This window comes from Xenopus tropicalis, chromosome 3 (assembly GCF_000004195.4).
Source record: "Xenopus tropicalis strain Nigerian chromosome 3, UCB_Xtro_10.0, whole genome shotgun sequence".
NCBI lineage: Eukaryota > Metazoa > Chordata > Amphibia > Anura > Pipidae > Xenopus > Xenopus tropicalis.
Window position 1 is genome coordinate 49,531,190 of NC_030679.2, and position 24,948 is coordinate 49,556,137.

The following is a 24,948-nucleotide window of genomic DNA, read 5'->3' on the forward strand; positions in this document are numbered from 1 at the left end:
CCCAAGGCAATATTCTAAAGCCATAATTCCATAAGAGGTCGCTACTATGCTCTGCCGTTCCTCGCTGAAGACTTGAATGAGTATTAGACTGCCTCTACCTACAGAGAGGATGGCCCCAAACTCTGCTACCAGCAGGAGCTGCATTACCAACCATGAGAGAAGTTCAGCAGCCCTGCTGCCGGTCCTGGATCTGCAGTGTCTCGATGATAGGAAATCCAAGCAGGCTGTCACCTAGCACAAGCAGTAGTAGCGTCTGTATCTATCAATCCACCGTGCAGTCACAGGAGAGAACCTCCTTTCTCCCTCTGCTAAAATGACCTGTGCAGTACTCTGGCAAGGTCCTACCGCTGCTGTGACAAATAAAACTTAAAATATATTATCATATATTCACTATTTTGATCCAGAGGAAGGCAAAAAACCCAACCTGAAGCTAGTGCCAATTATGCCTCAAAAGGGAAAAAATTCCTTCCTGACCCCCTGGGCGATCGGAAACATTCCCTGGATCAAGAAATCGTTGTTAACATGAATTAAACACAAAGCTGACTCTCAAGTTTATACCATATAAAGATACAGAAAGCACAATATAAAAATGCATTCAGGTAAAATTCCACATTCAGTTATTAATAAATAATATGAAAACCAAAAGAAGAGAAACTCCTGACATTTCTCAAAATATGCAAAAAGAGGGAGGGTGGGTGGGATGTTTCTACCTGCTCAGAAGATAAGGAAGTGAGTGCTTTTCTGACATCACATCCCTCTCTTTCTCCGCCCCTCCCCAGGCCAGCCTTCTCCTGCCTTAACTCTTTCCTTCTCACCTAATCACAGTTGCACCTGGTTCTGCCAGTCTCTAAACATAAACCAGTGTAATCTGGCTGCTGATTATTCGGATCCCTTGTCATGCAGCCCCTACGCTTATATCTCCAGGGCTTTCCTTTCTGTCAAGGGGGTGCAAACACTTTCGCTTACCCATATTTTATAAACATTTTGCAAATCCCTGTATACTATAACATATTAGCAAGGGTTAAAGCATGCTGGGAGCTGTAATGTGGCATCATCAGCATTGGGGGAACTGGGGGAACTGAGAATTTAATATAAGCTCCTTCTCACTTAAATAAGGAACTTGCTAAACATAATAAAGTAAAAATGCTGTCCTATTTTTTAATATAATCAGGTTCATTTTTACAGATTTTGATTAAAGGTGAAGGAAAGGTTAAGTCACTTGGGGTGCCAAAATGTTAGGCACCCCCAAGTGACTTAGATCGCCTACCTTTTACCCCGGGCTGGTGCCCCTGTACGAAGAGAACAGCACCAGCCCGGGGTAGCAGCGAGCGCTTCCTACTTCCTACTACTAGCTGTGTAAATAAATAATGATCACGATGATGATGATGATGATGATGATGATGATGATGATGATGATATGTTCTTAAACACTTTATTGGTTACATATAGTTGAGTTACGTGAGCTCTGGTAATCCTAATAAAGTTCACTTTACACTGGTGCTCCTACAGTTTATGGGCTGAAGTAGATCTACCACTTTGTATAAGAATCCCAAGCACATTAGGCTGACGTGACCTAGATGTCCCCCTCACAGGTGTTTAGTGAAGCAGTATTGCCACCAATGGGGCCAAACATAATTAGCATACTCTTTGGATGACAGTGATGCATACGTTTGCACTTTACTAAGTAGGTTGTTCACTGAATTAATCTGTCTTTGCATTCTCAATCCTGAAAACCTATTAAAATAGCAAAAGAAAATGTAAAAACTCAAATATTGAATTTATGTAAAGTAGAAGTAGCAAAAAAAGCTAAAAGAAAGTTAATAGCCAAGTCATACAAATAATTATAATAATTTGTAAAATAAGAACAACAGTCCAAACGTTCAATGAAGCATCCTAATACACTAAGATATTTTGGGCACTAACTTTTCAGTAAATCACTGAAAGAATTCTAAAGTATCTAGCTTGTTAGCACCATGTAAACCCTGGAAAGCAGGTAGGCCTGTTGTACTTGCATTAACTGCACTAATGTCATCATGCGGAGCTAATATTGCCTGTAAAGATAAGAAGTACCCTTAATTTATTATATATGCTAAATGGTTATGTGTAGCTATCTTCCAGGGATATATCCCCTTTTTATAAACTGTCACTTTTGCCCCCCCCCCCAATATCTGCAAAGTATGGACGCTTAGCTTTATTACAGATGCAATGTGTTTCTTCAATAATAATTGTCCCTGCAAGTGATACATCTATCACCATAGGCGGAGGGTGACTTTTTTGTTTGGGGAGGCTAAAGATGAGCCATACATATACAGACCTACAGCTAATGTGAGACTAAATGGATTCACTGCTAGTGTAAAAAATGAATCTCCCAATTACCTCTTGCTGTTCCCAATGAATTCCAGGCATACTTTGCAATAGTGCAGATGGGAGTGCTTTTTTTTACCCTAAAATGCTTAGGATATAAAAGTATTTACTTCTGTGAGGGGTTCTCCATACATTTGTGTTTGGTAGTTCACCTTTAAATTAACTTTTAATATGATGTAGACTTTAATATTCTGAGACAATTTGCAATTGGTCCTCTTATTTTTAATGGGTTTTCAGTTATTTAGCTTTTTGTTCAGCAGCTCTCCGTTTGGCAGTGTACCAGCTACCTGGTTGCTAGGGTCTTATTTACCCTAGCAACCAGGTAGTGGTTTAAATAAGAGATGAATATGAATAGTTAAGGGGCCCTGCATGGGAAAATAAGTAATACAAATGACAATAATAATAAAATTGTAGCCTTGCAGAACAATACTTTTTGGCTGCTGTGTTTGAAAGCCGGAAAGAGGCAGAAGAGAGAGACAAATTATTCAAGACCTATAAAAAAATGAATTAGGAAGGCCAATTGCAAAGTTGCTAGGAATAGGCCATTCTATAATATACTAAAAGTTAACTTAAAAGTGAACCACCCCTTTAGATGTGTGTACATTAGTTTCATAGAGAGAGAGGCAGTGGGTACTGACATCCCAGGCACATTATATACAGTGCAGACCCAGTGTGTTGGAAGCGCATGAAAAATAAAAAATAAAAATACAAAATAGTGCAATATGTTTCAAAAGTTAATGAAACTGAAAAGAAAGAGTTATGCCTATAACTCTAAATAATGGCAAAGTGCAGATAAAATATACAAATGGCAGAGTGGTGTAGTTGCACACTCACCAGATGGTAGTTAAGATATGCAGAGGTAAGTAAAATCCACTGTTGATAGAGGTAGGTTCAAGGTCTCCATTCAGTTTGGGAAAGCAAAAGATAAAACAGAATATAGTGTAATACCCTTTATTAAAAATAGTGTGGCATGGCGGACACGTGAAACGCGTAGAGCTATTTTTGATACGTTTTGTTCTTATCCAGATACTGTAAGTAGCCTGTACTGCAGCAGGACTATTTTTAATAAAGGGTATTACACTATATTCTGTTTTATCTTTTGCTTTCCCAAACTGAATGGAGACCTTGAACCTACCTCTATCAACAGTGGATTTTACTTACCTCTGCATATCTTAACTACCATCTGGTGAGTGTGCAACTACACCAACTCTGCCATTTGTATATTTTATCTGCACTTTGCCATTATTTAGAGTTATAGGCATAACTCTTTCTTTTCAGTTTCATTAACTTTTGAAACATATTGCACTATTTTGTATTTTTATTTTTTATTTTTCATGCGCTTCCAACACACTGGGTCTGCACATGTTTTAATACCCATCCAAGAGGGGTATTTTCTTTGGAGGAAGCAGCAGGAGATTTGAGCACCACGCTTATTGTCTACATTGAAGGCTGAAAGCAATTAAGCACGAGGACACCTATAGCTGAGTATCACTCACAAACATTATATACAGTGAGACGCAGTCTGTATTTACAAAACCAGCACATTATATACAGTGAGATAAAGTCTGTATTTACAAAACCAGCACATTATATGCAGTGAGAAGCAGTGGGTACAGATGGCAGATATTCAGGCCCTGGCACTATAACACTGGCAATGATACACTAGCTCCACTGTAACTAGAAAAGAACAAAACAATGAAAAAAGTAGAAAAAAAAATAGTAAGTGCAAAAAACAACAACAAACAAGTATAAAAGCACAATGAGCTTTTTCAGGGGGAAAGAGTTAACGTACCATTCATCTGTTAGGGTAGGCATATTATAGATGTCAGGTCAGGCAAAAAACAATTTAATTTCAGCTAGTGGGTCAGCCTTTAGAACTGTATAGCACCTGCATATAGTACCTGCATAGTACCTGTGTATTGCACCTGCGTATAGCACCTGGGTATAGCACCTGCGTATAGCACCTGCGTATAGCACCTGCATAGTACCTGCATAGTACCTGCGTATAGCACCTGGGTATAGCACCTGCGTATAGCACCTGCGTATAGCACCTGCATAGTACCTGCGTATTGCACCTGTGTATAGCACCTGCATAGTACCTGCGTATAGCACCTGCATAGTACCTGTGCATTGCACCTGCGTATAGCACCTGCATAGTACCTGTGCATTGCACCTGTGTATAGCACCTGGGTATAGCACCTGCATAGCACCTGGGTATAGTACCTGCGTATAGCACCTGGGTATAGCACCTGGGTATATTACCTGTGGGAGTAGGATGAAATCTGCAGCAAATGTTCAGAGTTGGTTCTCAGGTAAAGTTACTGCCTGCAGATTCTCATTTTCAGTCTTCATTTCTGCACTGCCCTTAGTTTGTAATATCTCCCGATCCCTGTCTGCATCTGTGCCTTGATTGGTCAGTTTTGCCGTCTGTCAAGAAAGCTGTGCTCTGATTGGAGAATCCACAAGAAGAAAGATCCAATCAGAGCACAGCAGAATCGGCTTGCAGGAACACAAGATTGCCAGGACAGTGCAGAAACGGAGTGAGGGTTTTTTTTTGTTTGTTTCTTTTAAGGTGCCAAACAGGTTTGGGGAGGCTTAGCCTCCCCTAGCCTTATTGAAAATCCGCCTACGTCTATCACTACTATCAACTGACTCACTGGCCATGTATGATTTGAAAAAAAGATTTAATGTGCACTGTTGCTTTAAGAATCTCTGTGATTACTAGACTACAGTTCTCATCATCGGGAATCTAGTCTTGGCAAAAAACTAAACTGAATTGGGGGAAAAGATTTCTCTTGTGTATCACATGAAAACGCTATTGAAGTCTATGGAAAAAACAGTACCTGAATTAGAAGTTTTTTCTCTTCCAATTCAACCTCACCAATAAGTTTTCATGTGATTAACCATAAAATATAACTTTTTTCATTAATTTAAATCTGGCCTATTACCTGAAGTTTTAACAGTAAACTTGAAATGACCAAATCAGAATTGCCTTATTATTATTATATAATTTGGTACAGTATATGTTTTCATAAACCATTTGGAAATCCATTAAAGCTTCAAAATACAGGGCCATTGCCTATAGGGTCCATTTTATTCAAGCAATTCTTTTTTCTGTAATAATAAAACAGTAAGCTGCATGAATCCATATTGGTAGCAAACAATTCTATTTTTTTTTAAATTGTGTTTTTTACTTGACTTATCATATGGTGATCCAGTTTACAGAAAGTAAACAGAAAGTAGACTGCTTATCCAGAAATTGCCCAAGTCCCAAACATTCTGTATAGGGTTGCCACCTTGCCAGTAAAAATGAGGCTTAATGCCAATGTTATTCATAGGGAAAAATGATAAAAACATAAGAAGGTTGGTATTTTTTTTCCAGAAAAGGTGGCAACCCTATGGATAGCAGATATATAAAAATGCTACACAGCTATGACCCTTTAGCTGTTCTTAAATTACAATTCCCAGCATGCCCCACTAGCTTTTAGACTTATTTCCTACATCAAGTACAGATGTTCCCCATAGAGAGAGGTAGAATTCAATGAGAAAATTTTTCACTGTTTATCACATTTACATTCTATTGAAGTCTACGGGAAAAAAAACTGAACCTGAATTAGGAGAAAGTTCTTGCCAATAACTTTTCATGTAATAAATTATAACAAAGTTTTCTCATGGCACTGAATCTCCTCCTACTACACCCACTATTGAGCAGCCTTTTCGATCCATATCACCTACTATACCTGCTACCGTATGGCCACAGGCTCTTAAAATATGCTATTATGCCTACCACTTTTGCAGCATTGCATTCTACTATATTCTCTCTACCGCAGTCACTGTCTATTCACAGAAGCTATTTTGCTGCTATAGCAGCCCTCTTTAGTGATGAGCAAATCTGTCCATTTTGCTGAAAAATTTGGCAAAAAATTAGAGAAACAGGGAAAATGACACACATCAAAAAAAATTTTGTACGCGTCAAAGAAATTGTCCTGTGCAGCAAAAATGATGCAACACAACAGTTATTTTAGGTGTGCGCAAGATTTTTTTGACACGCTTCATTTTCTGCATTTCACTCATTTTTTGCCAGTTCACAAATGAAGCATGAATTTTTTTTTTTTGTAGGGCGGTTAATTTTTGCTCCCGTTTCACAAAAAAATCCTCCAATGGTGGAGCACGGAAATTCGCCATGAATCCATGTTTGGCAAAAAATTTTGCTCATCACTAGCCCTCATTTATACTCTATACATGGCACGTGACTGGCCATACACAGGGATTGCCAAATGGTATTGTTTTATTTGCTCATACCTACAGCCCAAGCAATTAAACTACAGGAACTGTAGAGAAGCTGTAGCGCTTCTTCTCTTAAGGTGGCCATACATGCTAAGATCTGCTTGCTTGGCGAGGTCGCCCCACCTACGGGTGGGTGATATTGGGCTAATTCGTTGTTCGGTCCTGGGGCATCAATGAGCCGATACGGTCCCCAATCTGACTAAATGTTTAAACCTGCCCGATCAAGATCTGCCCAATTTCAGGCCAGATGTTGGTAGGGCAGGCCCGTCGTTAGCGCCCATACATGGGCCAATAAGCTGCCGTATCGGTCTAAGGAACCGATATCGGCAGCTAGAATCGGCCCATGTATGGCCGCCTTTGCCCATCTGCCTATACTTCCAGTTAGTGGGTTCCTGGGGCACTGGAAAATGGGCAAATGAAGAGGAGCTGTTACAGGTATGGGATCCCTTATCCGGAAACCTGTTATCCAGAAAGTTCCGAATTACGGAAAGGCCATCTCCAATAGACTCCATTATAAGCAAATAATTCTAAGTTTTAAAAATAATTTCCTTTTTCTCTGTAATAATAAAACAGTACCTTGTACTTGATCCCAACTAAGATATAATTAATCCTTATTGGAGGCAAAACAATCCTATTGGGTTTATTCAATATTTAAATTATATTTAGCAGACTTAAGGTATGGGGATCCAAATTACAGAAAGATCCCTTATCCGGAAAACCCCAGGTCCCGAGCATTCTGTATAACAGGTCCCATACCTGTACTAACATTTTTGGTTTGGAGAAGCCAGGTGTAATCTGCACCTATCTATATAGATAAATACATAACTTTTTGTAAGAGAATGTGAAAAATGGTGATGAGCGATTTTTTTCGCCAGGCATGGATTTGCAGCGAATTTCCGCATTTCGCTATTGGCGAATTGCTTCGTGAAACTTCTGTGAAAATTCTCCACAAAAAAGTTTGTCTACGAATTTTTTGCGTAAAAAAACACGCGGATGACAAAAAAAATTGAGAGACAAATGCGTTTCGCGAATGTTTTATGCGAAGCGAAATGGGACAGATTTTCTCATCACTAGTGAAAAACATTCTTATTTTTATCTTCATTACAGAAGCTCCCTCCAAGTACACTAGGAATAAGGGTATGGATGCAGTCAACATTTTTTTTTACATGAATTCAGAAAAACATGAATGGATCCACTATATTTCTTTATGACTGAATAACTTATGTTGGCCGATTGTATAGTTATCTCCAGATGCTTCTTTTGACATAAACAGCTTAAAGTTGTATTCCGCTTCTCTCAAATGTTCTTTGGTCACAGAAATATCCACAGGATATGACTAGTCAACAATGTGTCAATATTATCCTAATGTTTACATGATTGTCTGGTGAGGTATTTATACCAATCTTTCAACAGATTACGCTTAATTTACTGTATCAATAATAGATTACTCATAATGTTAATGCAAGCACTTTTCAGGAGAAATAGACTGACATTTCATTTATTATGTAACAGTAAATATAATTGTTTCACAGCAAGGTTATGAAGAATTGATGACAAAATGGAAGCAGGTGTTTAAACAGACACTTCTGAAAAGTCTTACCCTGTATTAGGTTTGCTACCTTAGTGTTTCTAAAGACTTCCTATTCAAGGGATAAAAACAATAGAACTGAAAACAATGCTGTCTGTTTGCTAAAAAGCATATGGTTACTGTAGGTAAGTTATACCATGGAACATATTCCAAAATATTAGAAACTGTAAATAATCAAGTTCGTAACTAAGACTCCATTTCAGCATGATGAGATGTACTTTATCTTAAATGTTCACCTTTTAGTTAACTTTTTAGTACGTTATTCAATGCCCTAATATTTGCCTTCCTCTTCTGCCCCTTTCCCCCCCACCACCCATTTGTAACATCTTTATGAAACACTGGAAACATTTTATAATAGCAAATATATATATAGATGAGAGAGAGAGAGAGATACTGTATACACACACACATGCATGAGATCCTTTATTGGGAAACCTGTTATCCAGAAAGCTCTGAATTATGGGAATGCTGTTCCATGGATTCCATTTTAATCAAATAATTCAGATTTTTAAAATTGATTTCCTTTTTCTCTGTATTAATAAAACAGTACCTTGTTCTTTGGCCCAGCTAAGATATGGTTAATCCTTATTGGCAGTAAAACAGTATTTAATTGATGTTTAAATAATTTGTAGTAGATTTAAGGCATGGACATCCATATTAAGGAAAGACCCCTTATCCGGAACACCTCAGGTCCCAGGCATTCTGGATTATATTATTATATATATTGGTATATAAAAATGGACAATGCTTATTGAATGACATAATTAGTGATGAGCGAGTCTGTTGCGAAACGCATTTGTTGGCGATTTTTTTTGTTGCCTGCGTCTTTTTTTGTCGCCCCTTGTATATCTTTTTGTCACCCGAGCTTTTGACGCGACCACGCCCGATTTGACACGACCGCGTCCAATTTGAGACGTGACAAAAAAAAAATCCTGCGCGCTGAATTTTTCCGCAGCGTATTTTCACATAAACAATGGCGAAATGCGGAAATTCGCTGCGAATCCATGCCTGGCGGAAAAATTCGCTCATCACTAATAATAATTGATAATGAAAATAACCAAATAGTAGCTGCTAAAATCTATGGCATAATTTCTCTGCCTTTAACTGAGGCATAAAGAATTCCATGAGCCAAATAAACAAGACAATACAAGATTGCAGCGAAATCAAACCTAGCTTCAGGTATAACAACTGCCCTGTTTGGTTTAAACTTATCCAGTGGTGAGGGAATTATTTGCTATGTCTCTGGCCATTCTGTTCTTCTGGGTAAGTTGCTTTTTTTTTTTTTTTTTGTAATTTTATTAACAATTATGCCAAGAGCTGCAGCACTGAAGTTGATCAACGTATTGCATAACATAACACAAGAGCAGGCAGGACATAGGCACCACAACAACTACGGTAACTCCTACTTAAGGTGGCCATACACGCACCGATAATATCGTACAAAACCTTGTTTCGTACGATATTCGGTGCGTGTATGGTATGTCGGCGAGTCGACCGGTATCGCAGGAAGCTGCTGATATCGGCCGACTCGCCGATCGGACCAGTTTGAAAATTTTGATCGGGCGCCATAGAAGGCGCCTGACCAAAATCTCCCTTCAGCGCTGAATCGGCAGAAGGAGGTAGAAATCCTATTTTTTCTACCTCCTTACCTGCCGATTCAGCCCTGAATGGTGTGTGGCGGATCTGACGATGTTTCGTGCGACCAATGGTCGCACGAAACATCGGCAGATCGCCACATGTATGGCCAGCTTTAGTCTTCAGAGAGATCTCAATGCATATGTCATTGAGTGATTATTATTCATCTACTTGTCAATAAAATGTTTTCAAGAATTTCACAAAATGTTGAACTATAGACATCGCAATACAGTACATTGGGGGTTGGGGTAGATTGTAGCTTGTATTACCATAATAAGGTTGGGAGGGGATATGATCAAGATTAGGGGTATATTTATCATGCTGTGTAAAAAGTGGAGTAAAACATTACTGCTCATAGCAGCCAATCAGATGCATTGCTTTGGTTTTCTAACTGTTGAAATCTAATTGCTGATTGTTTGCCCTGGGCAGCATAACTGGTAATGCTTCACTCCACTTTTTACACAGCATGATAAATATACCCCTGATGTACAGGTATGGGATCCGTTATCCAGTAAGCATGGGATCGGATAAATGTTTTTTTCTCATTTAGATCACCATATTTTAAGTCTACTAAATTATAATTGATTTGAATTATAATTGATTTTGAAACTCAATAGTATTGTTTTGCCACCAATAAGGATTAATGATATTATAGCTTGGATCAAGTACAAGGTACTGTTTTATTATTACAGAGAAGGGGAATTATTTTAAAACACATGAATTTTTTACTTAAAATGAAGTCCATGGGAGACAGCCTTACAATAATTTGGAGCTTTCTGGATAAGAGATCCTATAACTGTACTTTCCCCTGTCTGGTTGTCTATAAGCTCTTTAAATTCAGTAGGCAAGCAACCAATGCTGATGTAGTTGGCCTGATAGACTTATATTTTGCAATCTAATAATTATACAAAATGTTGAATTATGAACCCAATTATGTTATTGTAGTGTGGCTGCTTATCTCCTGGGCCTGAGATTTTCTTAAAGAGTTGCTTAGGGTGGCCATACATGCACCAATATTTTTTATACAAAATGAAGTATGGTGTATGGTGGGAGACCAATATTGGTAAAAGCCTTGAATATCGATCACCTCAACGATTGGGCAGGATTGAGATTTTTGATTGGGTGCCTTTGAAGGTGCCCAAACATCGTAACATTAATACTGAATTGTCAGATAGGGGTAAAGAATTCCTTCAATGTTACCTGCATATCTGACGATTCAGCTCTTAATGTTATTAGAGTGGCCGAACAATCTTTCCTACGACAAGTGGTTGTGGAAAAGATCGTAATTGTATTGCGTATGGCCACCTTTAAGCCACTTAATTACAAAATTGAAAGTTATTTTGGCATTTTACTGCCAATAGATTTGCCACATTAGTGCCACATATAACACTATATTTATTCTGCAGGAAGCTTTACCTTACCTGAGTAAAGAGCCCTAGAAGCTCTCTCTGATTGCAGCTGCCTTTTAACTTGGTGTTCATAGCTTCCTGTTTGCAGTCTAGCCATTGTAGCTCAGATCACACATCCCTAAGGGTGGGGGATTGAGTTTTATGAATTCTTATAGGAGCGGGGAGCAGGAGAGGGGAGAAAGCAGAGAACTGCACAGACTCTGGCCCCGGGAATAAAGGATTTTTCTGAGAGATAAAGTCAGATATCCTAAGAACATGTTTACAGAAAAGGAAACAAGAAATCCTGTGTTTCTTTTGATAGAGGACTCAGTGCAGCATTTCTGTGAGTGCTTATGGCTGTATTTACATAGACCTTTCTGATAAAGCTGACTTGTTTTTACCTTTCTTTCTCCTTTAAGGTCAAGTTACATTAGTGGTTCTGATTCAGTTCAGCCAGGGTCGGACTGGGCCGCTGGGACACCGGGAAAAATCCAGGTGGGCCCCGGGCCCTAGTGGGCCCCAGCGGCCCAGTCCGACCTTATCTGGCGCTCCCCCTACTGACTGTTCCTCCCCGACGCGTTCAATTTATACGCGCTCGGGGAGGACGTCAGGCGGGGGCCCTGCGGGGGGTTAAGGGGGGCCCGGGGGGGGTTAGGGGACGCGGCTGGGGCACCTGCAGGGCCCCTGGGGCGGGAGCCCCGGTGGGCCCTGCACCCCCCAGTCCGACCCTGAGTTCAGCCATAAATCAAGGATTTGGCTGAATCAAAATCTAACAAGTATTATACAAATCCAAAACCGTATCCTAGATTCAATGCATGCCTTGACCCAACTCAAATTGTCTCACCAGTAATTGGTACAAAATATCTGTTGGGATGGGAATTCTTCCTGTATTCATCAAGTATCAGTTGCTTGAAGACAAATGTATTTGAAGAACAAAAATCGGGTCATAAACAAACAAATAAACAAAAAATCATTTGCGCGAACCTTTCACAGAAAGCAATGTCCTAACTCCATATCCCAAAACAGGGTAAATCCAACTTCCAACTTTTCAGGCAGCAATCCTACACTCGCACTGCTTACTCTGATATTAGGAGTTCTAATAAACATCATTTGGAAAGTAACTTAAATACATGCTCTGAAAGGCACATTTAGCCACAACATATTTGAAACTGTTGCAAAAAGATGTATTTGCATAAGTATACATTTTGGTTTCTATCTACCCAAAAAAGGAGCTCACAATCTTATCACTACCAATAAAACACAGGTAAAATTACATCACAAAAATATATAAACACACTGGGGCCGGTTCACTAAAGGTCGAAAACACTTATTGCATGCTTTTTTGCGTTAAAAAGCATGTGATAAATAAGTACCGATTCATCAAGGACATTTTGCAGGAGTTAATCCGTATATCGCATGCGCAAAACAATGCATAATCGCAAAGCATTTTTTCTAACGCATTGCGTTAATTAGCGAATAGAAATAGTACTAAGGCATGATTCACAAACACATATGAAGAAAATTGTGGTTTGTGAGCTTTTGGCAACACAACATGGAGTTTGCAGTCAGAATTTTTCAAGTATGGCCCAAGAGTGATGCATCCTCCAGTTTTCAGGGAAAAGGTGATTTTCAGAACGGTAGTTTTTAGAAAATAATGGTTACATGGTCATTGCGAGATAAATAATGCAAAGAACACTGCTTCTTAATTTTGACAAATGTCCTTTAAGTGAATCGAGCATTAAGTCGCAAAAAAATAAGAAGTGATAACATTTTTTTAGCACTCGTTTTATTGCCCTTTAGAGAATCGGCCCCATTATGTTCAAATGTGATCTGCTGCAGGTTTTATTATTTGCTAATTAAGCTCAGGGCATATATTCTACACATATTCAGTGTTAAGATTTTGCTTACATTAGGCTAATGTCAGCCGAAAAATGCTTGCTGAGAATACGCCCCGCTACTGTAAAATCCTCCTACCTGTGCCTGCACTGAAAGCATGGAATATGCCTGGATGCAGGCACATGTAACTGATATCCACGAAAAATGCAAAGTCTCGCTTTTGCCTGCATATGCCAGCATCCAAGCGTATTCTATGCTTTCGGGTGCATGCACAGGTAGGAGGATTGTACAGTAGAGGGGTGTATTCTTGGCGAGCATTTTTCAGCTTGCAGAGAATACTCTCCATCTGACATTAGCCTTATACTGGAAGGGAACAGATAAACTTGCCAAGTAATATATTGTTGATTTATGTAATGCAAGGCACAATGTGGAGAACATAGTTTAGTTATTTTGTCTGCAGAAGGAAAAAGTGGAGAGAAAGAGAAGTTTACTGGCCAGCAATAGAGAAGGGGAAAAAGCATTTATTCCATACATTCAGGCAGACAAAATAAATCATTGTGCATATCCAAACAATATCCCTCACATATTATTGTTTGGTTTGCTGTATCAAACATTTAATTTGGAACGACGTGAAAAAGTGGATAGGTGATACTGAACTTATGACAAAAGTAGTTTTACTAGCCAATAATTTTTATAGGTGTTATTTATGATTAAGGTTGTTTATAGTATTTATTACATTTTATAGTAACAAATAGCAGAAATGCTGAACACACAGAACAAGATAAAGTGGAAGGCATAAACTCTGAGCTGATTAAAAAAGATACAGCAAAAAAAAACACAGAGGCACAGCCAAAGCATTGAAGTCTCTGCCCAAGGGTTTATTAATAAGGAGATTAGTATATGCAGATACCACCTAAAATTCTTTCCTTAATGAAATTAATTAAAGCAAGCCTGCTGCCAACTAAGTATTTTGCTCCGGCCATGACATAATTATAGGAAAGGGGCATTGTGCTTTTAGGATGTGTACTCTGGTGGTCTCGGGAAATGCCTGTTATGATGATTCTGCCACATAGTCGAAGCATGGATGCTAATAAGCCCATTATAACAATTTAAGCTAGAATGGAACATTCATTTGGCATGCTTAACATACTGTTCTGAAAATGAACTTTTTACCTGTAGTTTTTTTTATTTATTTTCTTGAGTAATTAAATTAGCCCATTGGAACAGGCACTGCCTATTGTAAATAAGCAATGCTCATTGAACTATTGTAGGCTTTTCCTATTCATATATATAGCAGGGCCACAGATACACTTACATAAAGGCCTAACAAACAGTAATTATCTTTTGGCTAAAGAAAAAGCCCAAACAAATGCTAAGCTGCATTATCGCTTGGCTTCTGACATGAGCTGATAATCAGATTTTCGTGTTTAAAACCATGATCCTTAAACAATGCTACTCACTGTCTGTGCTTTCCGATATTACTCTTAATTAGAAAGAACAGAAACACAAATCTGAATTATTTGGAAATCTGGTTTCTCTGGTCAGTGGCTCGAGAGGTTTAACTTTGTTACAAATGAGCCAGGCTTTGTGGGAGAGTGAAAGCTGAGCCAGGAAATCCAGTTGTGTAAGAATACTACAATACACTCTATTTGCTGGATCTCACAAGTAATCAGAAAGATGGCACAATTGGTTTCACAAAAATTCTGCATTAGTCCTTATTCTTCACATTCTCTTAGTCTCTGAAAATCTCGTTCTAAACTTAAAATATATGTCCTCAGGACCTGTTGCTCGATCTGTGAACGTGCAGATTGGTGGCTGGTGATGGGGCATTTCCCCCTTGCAACTGCAGTATCATTGCAGTAGCAAGGGGGCAATGCACTTGCTGTTGTTGCACTGCTCTTCCCACAATTGCATCTGGATGGCCAAAATTACACAAATCACAAATCAGAAGTAATATTGTGGGAGTCCACCTGGTGTCATTTCCAGTGTTTGGTGATGCTGGGCACAAAGGCAACCCTGGGTTACCCCGCATAAATAGGCACATCAGCATTTGGAAAGACTGAGTTTTGCAACTATATGGAAGTGCAGGGAGCGCATTTTGACTCAAATAACTTTAATAAAAGTGGTTTTATGAGCAATCAACTGCAGGGAAATTACAGGGACCGCAAGTACACTTGCATAACGAGCCCTAGCATTTTACTGAACTGGGAAGCTGTACATTAGAAAGTTCATAGCAATCACATCCATTGGTGGGTACACATATATCAAATGTTATTTTGAAGTGGAATAAGGGAGTTATGAACAGTGAGCAAGTTGTTGAGTGCTAAAGTAATGTGATGAGTTAAACAAATAGAATGTAAGACATTGCATGCCGTACAGGAGCCCTTTGCACCAAATGGCACTTTGCAATGCACCTTGCAGAGAGTCACCTTTACACAAAGCTAGTAGTGTTTTTACTAAAAGATCTGTGTAGTGCTGAACTACAGTACAGTAGCAATGAACTCAGTATGTTTATATCCTTAGTAGCATACTGGGATTTGTAGTTTGTTATAGAGCCGTGTGCTTTATGTCCTCATTATATTAGAAAAGCAGGTTAAAAAATACAAAATTACAGAACAAAAACCAAAATAGAGAGCTGAGGAACACTTTACACAATATTTATGGCTAGATTTATGATGGTAGGAAACAGGATTACTTGAAGAGGTACTGTAAACTCTCAGGAAATACTTTAAAACCTTGAAGTGGCTATATTTTACGACAGTATAAGTATAAATCCTTAAATAAGTGCAGTATTGGAGGAGACTTCTAGGCATGAGTAGGAGTGAAGGAGTGCACTGAAAGGAAAGATGTCTGGAGGGCGGAACTAATGAAGAACTATGAATGAAGAACAGTTTGGCTGTTTGGCAGATGTCTGCCATATCAATATTTTATATTTATACATATATATTTTTTGATTTTTACATTACAGTTTATCAACTGTATGGATGGTGTAAAGGCAACTTCTTTCAGACATGATGTAAAGATGGCAGAGCAGATTTCTCACTGGAAACCTTCCATGTCTCTTCATACTTGAGAGCACCCAACTTCCTCTTCAGAAGAGAGAAAGCAAAGCAAATGGAGCTTACAAGATAACTTTAGAGCTTTCTACAAGTGTCTCAGTAACTGCATTCACCTGATGTATTTATGAAGTACTTAGTAAGCATGGCCTTTTTGCATTTAAAAAAAAGTAGCTACTGTATTTATAAATAGACACACAAAGGGCTTTCTTTAAAACCACAGAAAATTTGGCAAACATACAATTGAAAAGTACAGGTGCAAGGAGTGTGCTAAGGCTTAAAGCAAACACCGCTGGCTTTTGAGTTTTTTTCCTTCTTCTTCTTAATGAAAGAAGTTACCTTTCTGTCTGAGCAATGTATTACTTTTAAATATTTGCAACCCTCAACCCACAGCTCAGAACGCCACTTTGTATTATTTTCTGACAAAAGGATTGGCTTGTGGTAACAAGCAGATGTTTGAGTGGGCTGTGTGGCATAAGGTATACCATCAATCAAGAAAATCAATATTTGTTGTACCGGTATCTTTGTGGCATACATATGCCTTCCTTGTATGTTGGGTTGTGTATTATGTAATCTGCAAGGCTCTTGTTAGCCATACTTAATTATTTTTTAAGTACTTCGTGACTGGGTGTTGCTAATTCTTTGTAGGCCAAGGCACTTAACTCCTAAAACAGCACGCTTCCTTTCGCGCTTAGCTCGTTCAGCTATAGTTTGTCAATTATTTGCTGACACATGCAAATGAGAGATGGCCTATTTGCTCAAATTTTTATTGGAATTAAATAAAAATATTTGTATATTTTTTAAAGTATCATATGTTTTGTATCAGAACTACTCTGCATCTTTCACAAAAAAATTGTTTTTGGTTGCATTAAGATTAAGAAACCTGTTCAAAAAGAAATTATCTCCTTAATGAATTTGTTATAATAAGGGTAATTTAAAAGTACAGAGGCAAGTGAATATTACTTAAATGGATGCAAATGTTGCACTAATTAATGCCAGTTGTTAAAGGTACAGGTATAGGACCCGTTTTCCAGAATGCTTGGGACCAAGGGTATTCCGGATAAGGAGTCTTTCCGTAATTTGGATCTCCATACCTTAAGTCTACTATAATATCAATAAAACATTAATTAAACCCAATAGGATTGTTTTGCATCCAATAAGGATTATTTATATCTTAGTTGGGATCAATTACAAGGTACAGTTTTATTATTACAGAGAAAAAGGAAATAAGTTTTAAAATTCTAAATTATTTGATTAAAATGGAGTCTATGGGAGATGGCCTTTTTGTAATTCGGAGCTTTCTCAATAACGGGTTTCCGGATAAGGGATCCCATACCTGTACTTGTGTCCAAACACACTCCTTGCATTTCCGTAAGTGTCAATACATGGAATAATATGGTTGGCTAGTTTAGCCAGACTATTGAAATTAGTGCATTTTAAGGAAGAATAAGTGAGAGAGCTTAGGCTGCACCAATGGCATGTTCAAAATTCGGATGCTTATACAGATGTATGCAGGTGGAAATTCAGTTCTCCCTGGTTTAGTGCCACCTTTTTTTTTTGAAAGATGGGTGTTATATATCCCCTTGGATGCACCACCTGAATGTTGCTGGACTACAGCTCCAAGAATTCTGCAAGATATTATCTTGAACCTTGCATAAAACTCTCCCCCAGCTCTACAGTGTAGATTATGGAAGAATCTCAATACATAAGTAAAATCTCATTCTTCAATGAGGATTCTAGTTACTACATCCTTCATCTTTATCTAACAAAAGGAGGTTGCTATTTAATTAATATTACATTTTAATCAAATTTAGAAGGGTGGGCTCAGTGTTGCCTCCCAAGAACATGAGCTTAAACAATGTATTTAAAGGGAAGATTTGCCTCTCTTTTTGACATGAGCTCATTCAGTTATGTAACAAAACTGCATAAACACTATCTCAGCTTTTAGAAATGAATATATGTGAAATAGTCTATATGTGTTCTCGCTAGAATGGGTTACCTACTTCCCTTAGACTCACAGTGTATTTTAATCCCTACCTCACATTGTTTCATTGTAAAGTGGTCGATTCTAGGACTTGAAGATCCTTTGCTTTCCGTAGTGGGTCCCATCTCTAGAAATATTGCTTTAAGAATATAACCCTGATATATCTTTAGTACATCTATCCCCATGCTTTAACCTTTAATAATATGTTACAGCATGCAGGGATTGTAGAACTGCATAAAATGGGTAAAATGGGGCAAACAGTATTTACCTTACCTTTACATTACCCAAAGTTTTTATTGTCTTATATGCCTTTGCTTCTTTTCACACAGCACCGGAATCACCATGAAATACCTACTGCCCCTTGCCCGAGATATATTGCTCATATGTCATCACCAGATGCTCTGCAATATACCAGAACACTCAGCAAGAAGTCTGCTCATCTCAAAGAAGCATATGAAAAGCCAAATAATAAAACTACCAGTAAATGGGTTATGTCAGGATCAGGTAGGACAAAGATGATTATTATAAAGTTCAAGATTCTGTTTCAGTTACAAGCATGACACATTTCTAAACTCTCAAAATCTTCTTACTATTAGTTATCATTGAGTCTTAAAAGTCACAGTAATCTTCCATCTTTCCAAAGTAGGGCCCCCAAACGTACAGGGAACACATGTTCAATAGCAGTCATGCTCTAAACAGACAGGAGGGTGTCATAAAAGTCTTACATACTCTTTAATCACTAATGCAAGACTATATTCCAGTGAAGATTGTATCGTATTGACAGGAGTCATGTTGCTTAATATCATTTTCTGAGATATCTGTGGAGGACAGCGCTTTCTTTCTTTCTTTTCTGTCTTTTCTACCTTTGCTGGCCAGCACAAACAAAAACAATCTCTCTCTTAATATTTTTCTATTACTCCTTGTGTCTGTCCTACCCCATTCTCAGCAATGAAACACATTTTTTAGTGTCCAACATGGTAACAATAGGGTTAAAAGCCATGTGGAAAACTGCTGTTTGCAGATCCAAAATGCTGAAGCATTTAAACATTTATTGTGCGCTTATATATAAAAACTTTAACTTGTCAATAAGATGTGCAACACACTTTTGACAATAAAAGTGCAAACTTTAAACATTAAAAGTTAAAAGTAAGTTTTTACCTGAGTTTTCCAAATTGTTCAGTTTGCTCTGGGTTTGGTGAAACACAAAGGTGTGTCCTAATGATTGGCAGCTGTGCACAGGCATTAGCATAGCTGGGAACTTAAACTTTGATTAAATGAGAATTTTCTTTTTAACCTTTTATGTTGTAATCTGTGCAGACTCTTACATGTATTTTGAAAAGTTTAAATTATTGTTTAAATTAATATTTGTTTAATTTTAAAATGATGTCACTGAATTGCAAAGCATGCTGGGAGCCTTGGGTATAAAAGGCCGCTCCCAGTTAGCAAGAATCAGTCTGGTTTGGCTCTCTGCAAGGAAAGATCTGTGTAAAGACTGGTCTGCTGTGTAATACTGTTGCCGTCTGCTTCAAGAAAATAAAGTCACAATTTTCTTTGTCAAGTAAGCTTCAGCTTACTCTGTAAAAGGGCCCACACCACAAAGAGCTATGTCATCTTGCTGTTATTTAGTCATTTAGTCTGCACAAAATGAACTGAACTCAAAAAGGATCATATAAAGTGTTGGCTTAGGTTCCCAACAGATGCATTAATGGTCAGAAAGTAAGGCAAAAACAGTGCCATGCTTGAGTGCCTAGGGTCACATTTACTTATTTTCTAAAATAAGTGATTTTTACATACATTTTTATATATATACAGGTATAGGACCCGTTATCCAGAATGCTCGGGACCAAGGGTATTCCGGATAAGGGGTCTTTCCGTAATTTGGATCTCCATACCTTAAGTCTACCAAAGAATCAATAAAACTGCAATTAAATCCAATAGGATTGTTTTGCATCCAATAAGGATTATTTGTATCTTAGTTGGGATCAATTACAAGGTACTGTTTTATTACTACAGAGAAAAGGGAAATCAGTTTTAAAATTCTGAATTATTTGATTAAAATGGAGTCTATGGGAGACGGGCATTCCGTAATTCGGAGCTTTCTGGATAACGGGTTTCCGGATAAGGGATCCCATACCTGTATATATTTATATAGGCATAAATAGATGTTGCGCACACCAGTACCTGATACCAGCCCTGCTCTGGTGTTAAGTAAGCAGCCCTGCAGCACTCTTACCATCCATCATTCCTCACTATTTCTCATCACCATCATCATTACTCACAAGGCAATACTTTTTTTGGCACTGGGGTCAGTGACCCCCATACGGGAGATCAAGAAGAAGGCAGATTTCATATAAAAGTTGCAAAGAATTAGCCATACTAAAAGTTTACCCTGCATTTTCCTACCATGTATGTAAGGTGGGCACATCTCCCCCACCCAAATTAAATTATTTGTATTGCATATATCCTGTCTGTTTGCACCATTACATTTTCCTAAAACAAATAGCAGCTTTCCCTCTCACACATCTTGAGTGACATTTATATCTGCAAACAGCACATGTGCGCAAAGACCCTTATTCAGTGTATAGTTCATCAAGAATTGAGCACTTTGGTTAAGTTAAGCTCAGGATAGAAGGTTAGGAGAAAAAAATGGAAGCAGACATTTAGAGCAAAGTTTCCGTGGAAACTAGCAATAGCATCTCATCATTGGCTGCTACACTAGAGGGCATGTTTAGTAAGCTGAGCTGAGAAGAACTGAGCATGCTCGGTAGCCAACAGCCAAAGTAAATTATTGAGGGTGGGAGCAGAGTAGGATAGAGGAGGAGAAGGAATCCTAAGTGATTAAGGGGATGCTGCAGCCTTTCAATTAACCTTTAAACAACCAGAGTGCCAGGTATTTAAAGATTTTAAAGAGGCTGTTCACTGATTACATTTTTTGTGGGAGGTTTAAATGTCCTTTAAAGGTGAACTACTACTTTAAGAATATAAGGGGTATGCTTATAGGCTGTGTAATACCAGTAGAGTTACTAAACCTAAGTTCACATGACCATTTGCCTTGCGTATAGTGTTAGCAGCTCATGCAAAAGATTTTACACTTTGTACATGTCCAAATTCCATACAACAGAAATATGCATGTGTATAGGCAGAATAACACACTGGTAAAACTGGAAGCGGTGTCAACAGAAAGAAATTCCATGTGAAAACCTTTTGCCTTGAAAGGACCAAATGAGGCACAATAGTAATCTCCGTGTTCGTTAATGTGTAGGTATTCATTAGTCTCGTTCATTAATACACATATTGATAATGTCTGCCATTGGCAAGAACATCTTACTGGAGTAGGGTCAAAAACTAATTATTCACCATATGTTGGCTGCCTTTCTAACAATTGCTGGAGCCTCTGTAAGAAAAAGGCCATTCCCTGGCAGTTTGCATAGCGAAGCCTCTCTTGACACATGCCATTCATGCTGACTCTGAATAACAGATGGGCTAAGGCTGGGAACTCTGGGGAAAGCATGGAGGATCTCTGATATTAGCCTTCTCTTTTATCCCACAGAATGACTTTAAGTCACATGCTCCACGATCCTAACAAGTGGGGAATTGTGCTCTCAGGATTTTGCCGCTTTTCAAACAGGCTAGGCGTAATTTTGACTGCCATTTTTTTTAAAAATTGTTTATTAAAGGGATCAGGGCTTTGGATGAAAGAGATTACTTGATTGTGGTGTAGGCAGTTTTCTGCCAGTGACCGTCTTCTCATTGTCAGCAAGGAGAAGTTAGTTGGCAGTTTGATGACAGTTAACAATATAGCCCGGATTCAAATTAAAACTTCAACTCATTTTCTTTCACTTGTAAATTTCCCCCATGCAAGTCAAAAAGGAAAATCACTAGGAATTCATGTATTCAAACATAAAAAAAGCTTTAAACCAGCGGGCTTTAGTTTTCTTTACCAAGCAATGCAGGAAGAATATGTGCTTGAAACAAGGATTAGTCCTCTCTTGTGTAATATATAATTAAATTCTCCACTTTCACATAATTTCTGTGAGAGGTTTTTTTTTACCTAATAGGAAATTAGTAAAATAGTAAAAATGAAAGTTTCATTAATGCTTCAGACTGCATTGTATTTGTATTCACAAATATATATTCTTAGTTTTAAGGGACTGAAGATATTCAAATTTGCATGTACTCTTTTTTAAGTGGTTTAGGACAGTAATTGCCTTTGTCCCCCCTCATTATCTTCTTTGTAACTTCCGATTGTAACTCACTGAGCAGAAGGTGATTTAGAAAGTGGTTAGGAAGTGCTTAGAAACTTACATATACAAAGGAAGACTGCTTCCCACTGAGCGCGTCAAAAATAATCCGCTAAATTCATAGGAATTATATCCTCTTTAATATATGCAGTGCATTTTCTACTAGCTTTGTAAGACACAGTAAAGTATGAATTCAAATATTTCTGTGGCGCAGAACATCCTTTTTAAATGAATAGTGCCTCAATTCAAGCCAGAGCTGAAATAAAAAAGATAAGTGTGGAATAGCTACAATATCACAGCTAGTCGTTATGTGAACACTTCTTAAATGGACTTCGCAAATATAGTTTACCCTTGCTTCCAGTAAACACATAATATAATATTGACACCCAGTACTTGATGCCACCTCTGCCTGGTGTTAATGAGGCCTGCAATACTCTTACCAACCATCATTCCTCACCATTCATCATCACCATCATTGCTCACAGATCAATACTTTGGCTGCTGGGGTCAGTGACCCCTATATAAAAGATCAAGAAGAAGGCAGATGCCAACATAAAAGTTGCTAAGAATTGGCCATACAAAAAGTTTACTTAAAGGTGAACTACCCCTTTAACAATATGTACTCTGTACCAGTTTACTTATAGAATAAGTAAACCTTTTTCTAAAATTACTCTGTACAGCCCCATAATAACATACCTTTCACACTGAATGCAGATTTATTTTGTTTCTCTATTACAAGCAGGTAAAACGCAGTTCTTTTACTGACTTCCTTGTCTAGTTTTAAGCTCCGCCTCTTTTGCTTTCTGAGCACTCCTTCTCTCTCTCTGACTATGATGACCTCAAAGTGGTGCCTATTCGACATACCTAAACGATTTTAATTGGAGCAGAGGCAGTGACCATTTATTTAATGTCATTAAACAGTTTTTTCCTACTCTCAAAACCTAAACAGCAAAATATCCATCATCCAAAGTTTAATTACACATGTATTATTGGCAAGTAAACATTGCACAGCATTTTTAGTATGTTCGAGAACAACCCGATGATTGACATGCACAGCATAAGCCATCTGCCCCTAGAAGTTACTTATACTGTAGGTCATGTTGATCTTTTTCACTTATAGACCTGCTTTAGTCAGTAATTGTTACTGGAAGTTCCTAAACCTGACTGTTTGGCCAACCTGTCAGTTAGAGCTTGTAATGCTAACAGACTTCCCCCACACCCTCATGGCAGCCCCCTGATAGAGGAACATGGGGATTGGATAAGTAATGTAAAAGCATCAGATAAATACTATTATGGTTGGAAAAATTATAAATAGTAGGGATTCACTGAACCCAGTTTTTTGGGTTCGGCCGAACCCCCGAATCCACGCCAAATACCGAACTGAATCTGAATCCTAATTAGCATATGCTAATTAGGATCCGGTAGGTGAATTTTTTTTCCCCCCTTACGAATGCCAATTAGCATATGCTAGTTTATGCTAATTAGGATTCGGATTAAATTCGGCCAGGACCGTGGATTCGGCCAAAACCAAACCCTGTGTCACGCACGGTATCCCAAAACTCAGAACAAAAGCCAAGGTCCCGGTCTGAGCTCACTCTTCTGCCTATAACAGCCACCTTTCGCTTCGGGAGGAGCCCTCCGCTACTCGGTTGCCGCCAGGACTTATTGTGAGAGGACCAGGGCAAATGTTCTGAGCAGGCTAGGGAACCTAGCTTTAAGCAGAGTTTGGGGAGGAGAGACGGTATGAACAGGCTGAGGTCAAACCGATCAGGCAGCGAGGTACAAATCAGATTCTGGAAAGTGTAGTCAGAAACAGGCAGAGGGTCAATACAGGCGGCAAACAGCAAGGTCACTGTCAGGCAAGGGTCAAAACACGAATCAGAATCAGTAACAGAGAAAACAGCAATCAGGAGGCGAAACCGAAGTTGGGCGATGAAATTAAGCACAGGCGCCTTTAAATATTTGAAATTCGCGCCTTGCGCGATGACGTCACACGACGTGCCGGCTATACATTGAAGCGCGCGTACCTGCGCTCTCCAGACGAGCAGGACGCGTGCATCGGCGCGCATGGAGAGGCGGGCGTCCCCGCTAGACCACCAGTTACTGTTACACCCTGGCTAAATACAGAACTGAATTTTAGATTCGGTGCCTCCCTACTAAGTAGCATGCAACACAATACAATCATAGTAAAAAACAAAAATTAACTTCTGGTGTCAGTATCTCTTTAATCTATTGATGGAATTTAGAGGGCTAGGTGAAACAAAAAAGTCAGCTTCAAGGAAGGTTTACAAACATTTGTAAATTGTTTTTCTGCTTAGACCTGATCCTATTACAGCTAATGGAACATTTTTTCAGTGACAAAAATTTTCATGTTTAAAAAAAAATAAATTTTGAGCTTGGGTGATTCTCATTCTTTAAATAATATATTACTTGTATGTTATACAGTATGGGAAACTGTATTTAGTAACGGAGCCGCACACACACAGGTATATGCAGTTGGGGAGCTTACCCCATTTATTGTGACCACCTTAATTTAGGTGGTCACAATAAATGGGGTAAGCTCCCCAAC

General features: G+C 38.5%; 2 protein-coding genes across 2 annotated transcripts in view; one reads left to right on the forward strand and one right to left on the reverse strand.

The window, feature by feature from the left end:
• The window catches only part of stab2 (stabilin 2), a 188,513-nt gene extending 169,167 nt beyond the window's left edge, over positions 1 to 19,346 (reverse strand). The window contains exon 1 of the mRNA XM_031898868.1: positions 19,297 to 19,346. The gene's annotated coding sequence lies outside the window, so the exon portion shown is untranslated. The remainder of the gene's footprint in view (positions 1 to 19,296) is intronic.
• LOC105946897 overlaps positions 1 to 24,948 on the forward strand; it is a 91,793-nt gene that overhangs the window by 22,672 nt on the left and 44,173 nt on the right. Inside the window, exon 2 of the mRNA XM_031898201.1 lies at positions 18,468 to 18,642. Within this exon, the coding sequence (XP_031754061.1) occupies positions 18,468 to 18,642 (175 nt within the window). The remainder of the gene's footprint in view (positions 1 to 18,467; positions 18,643 to 24,948) is intronic.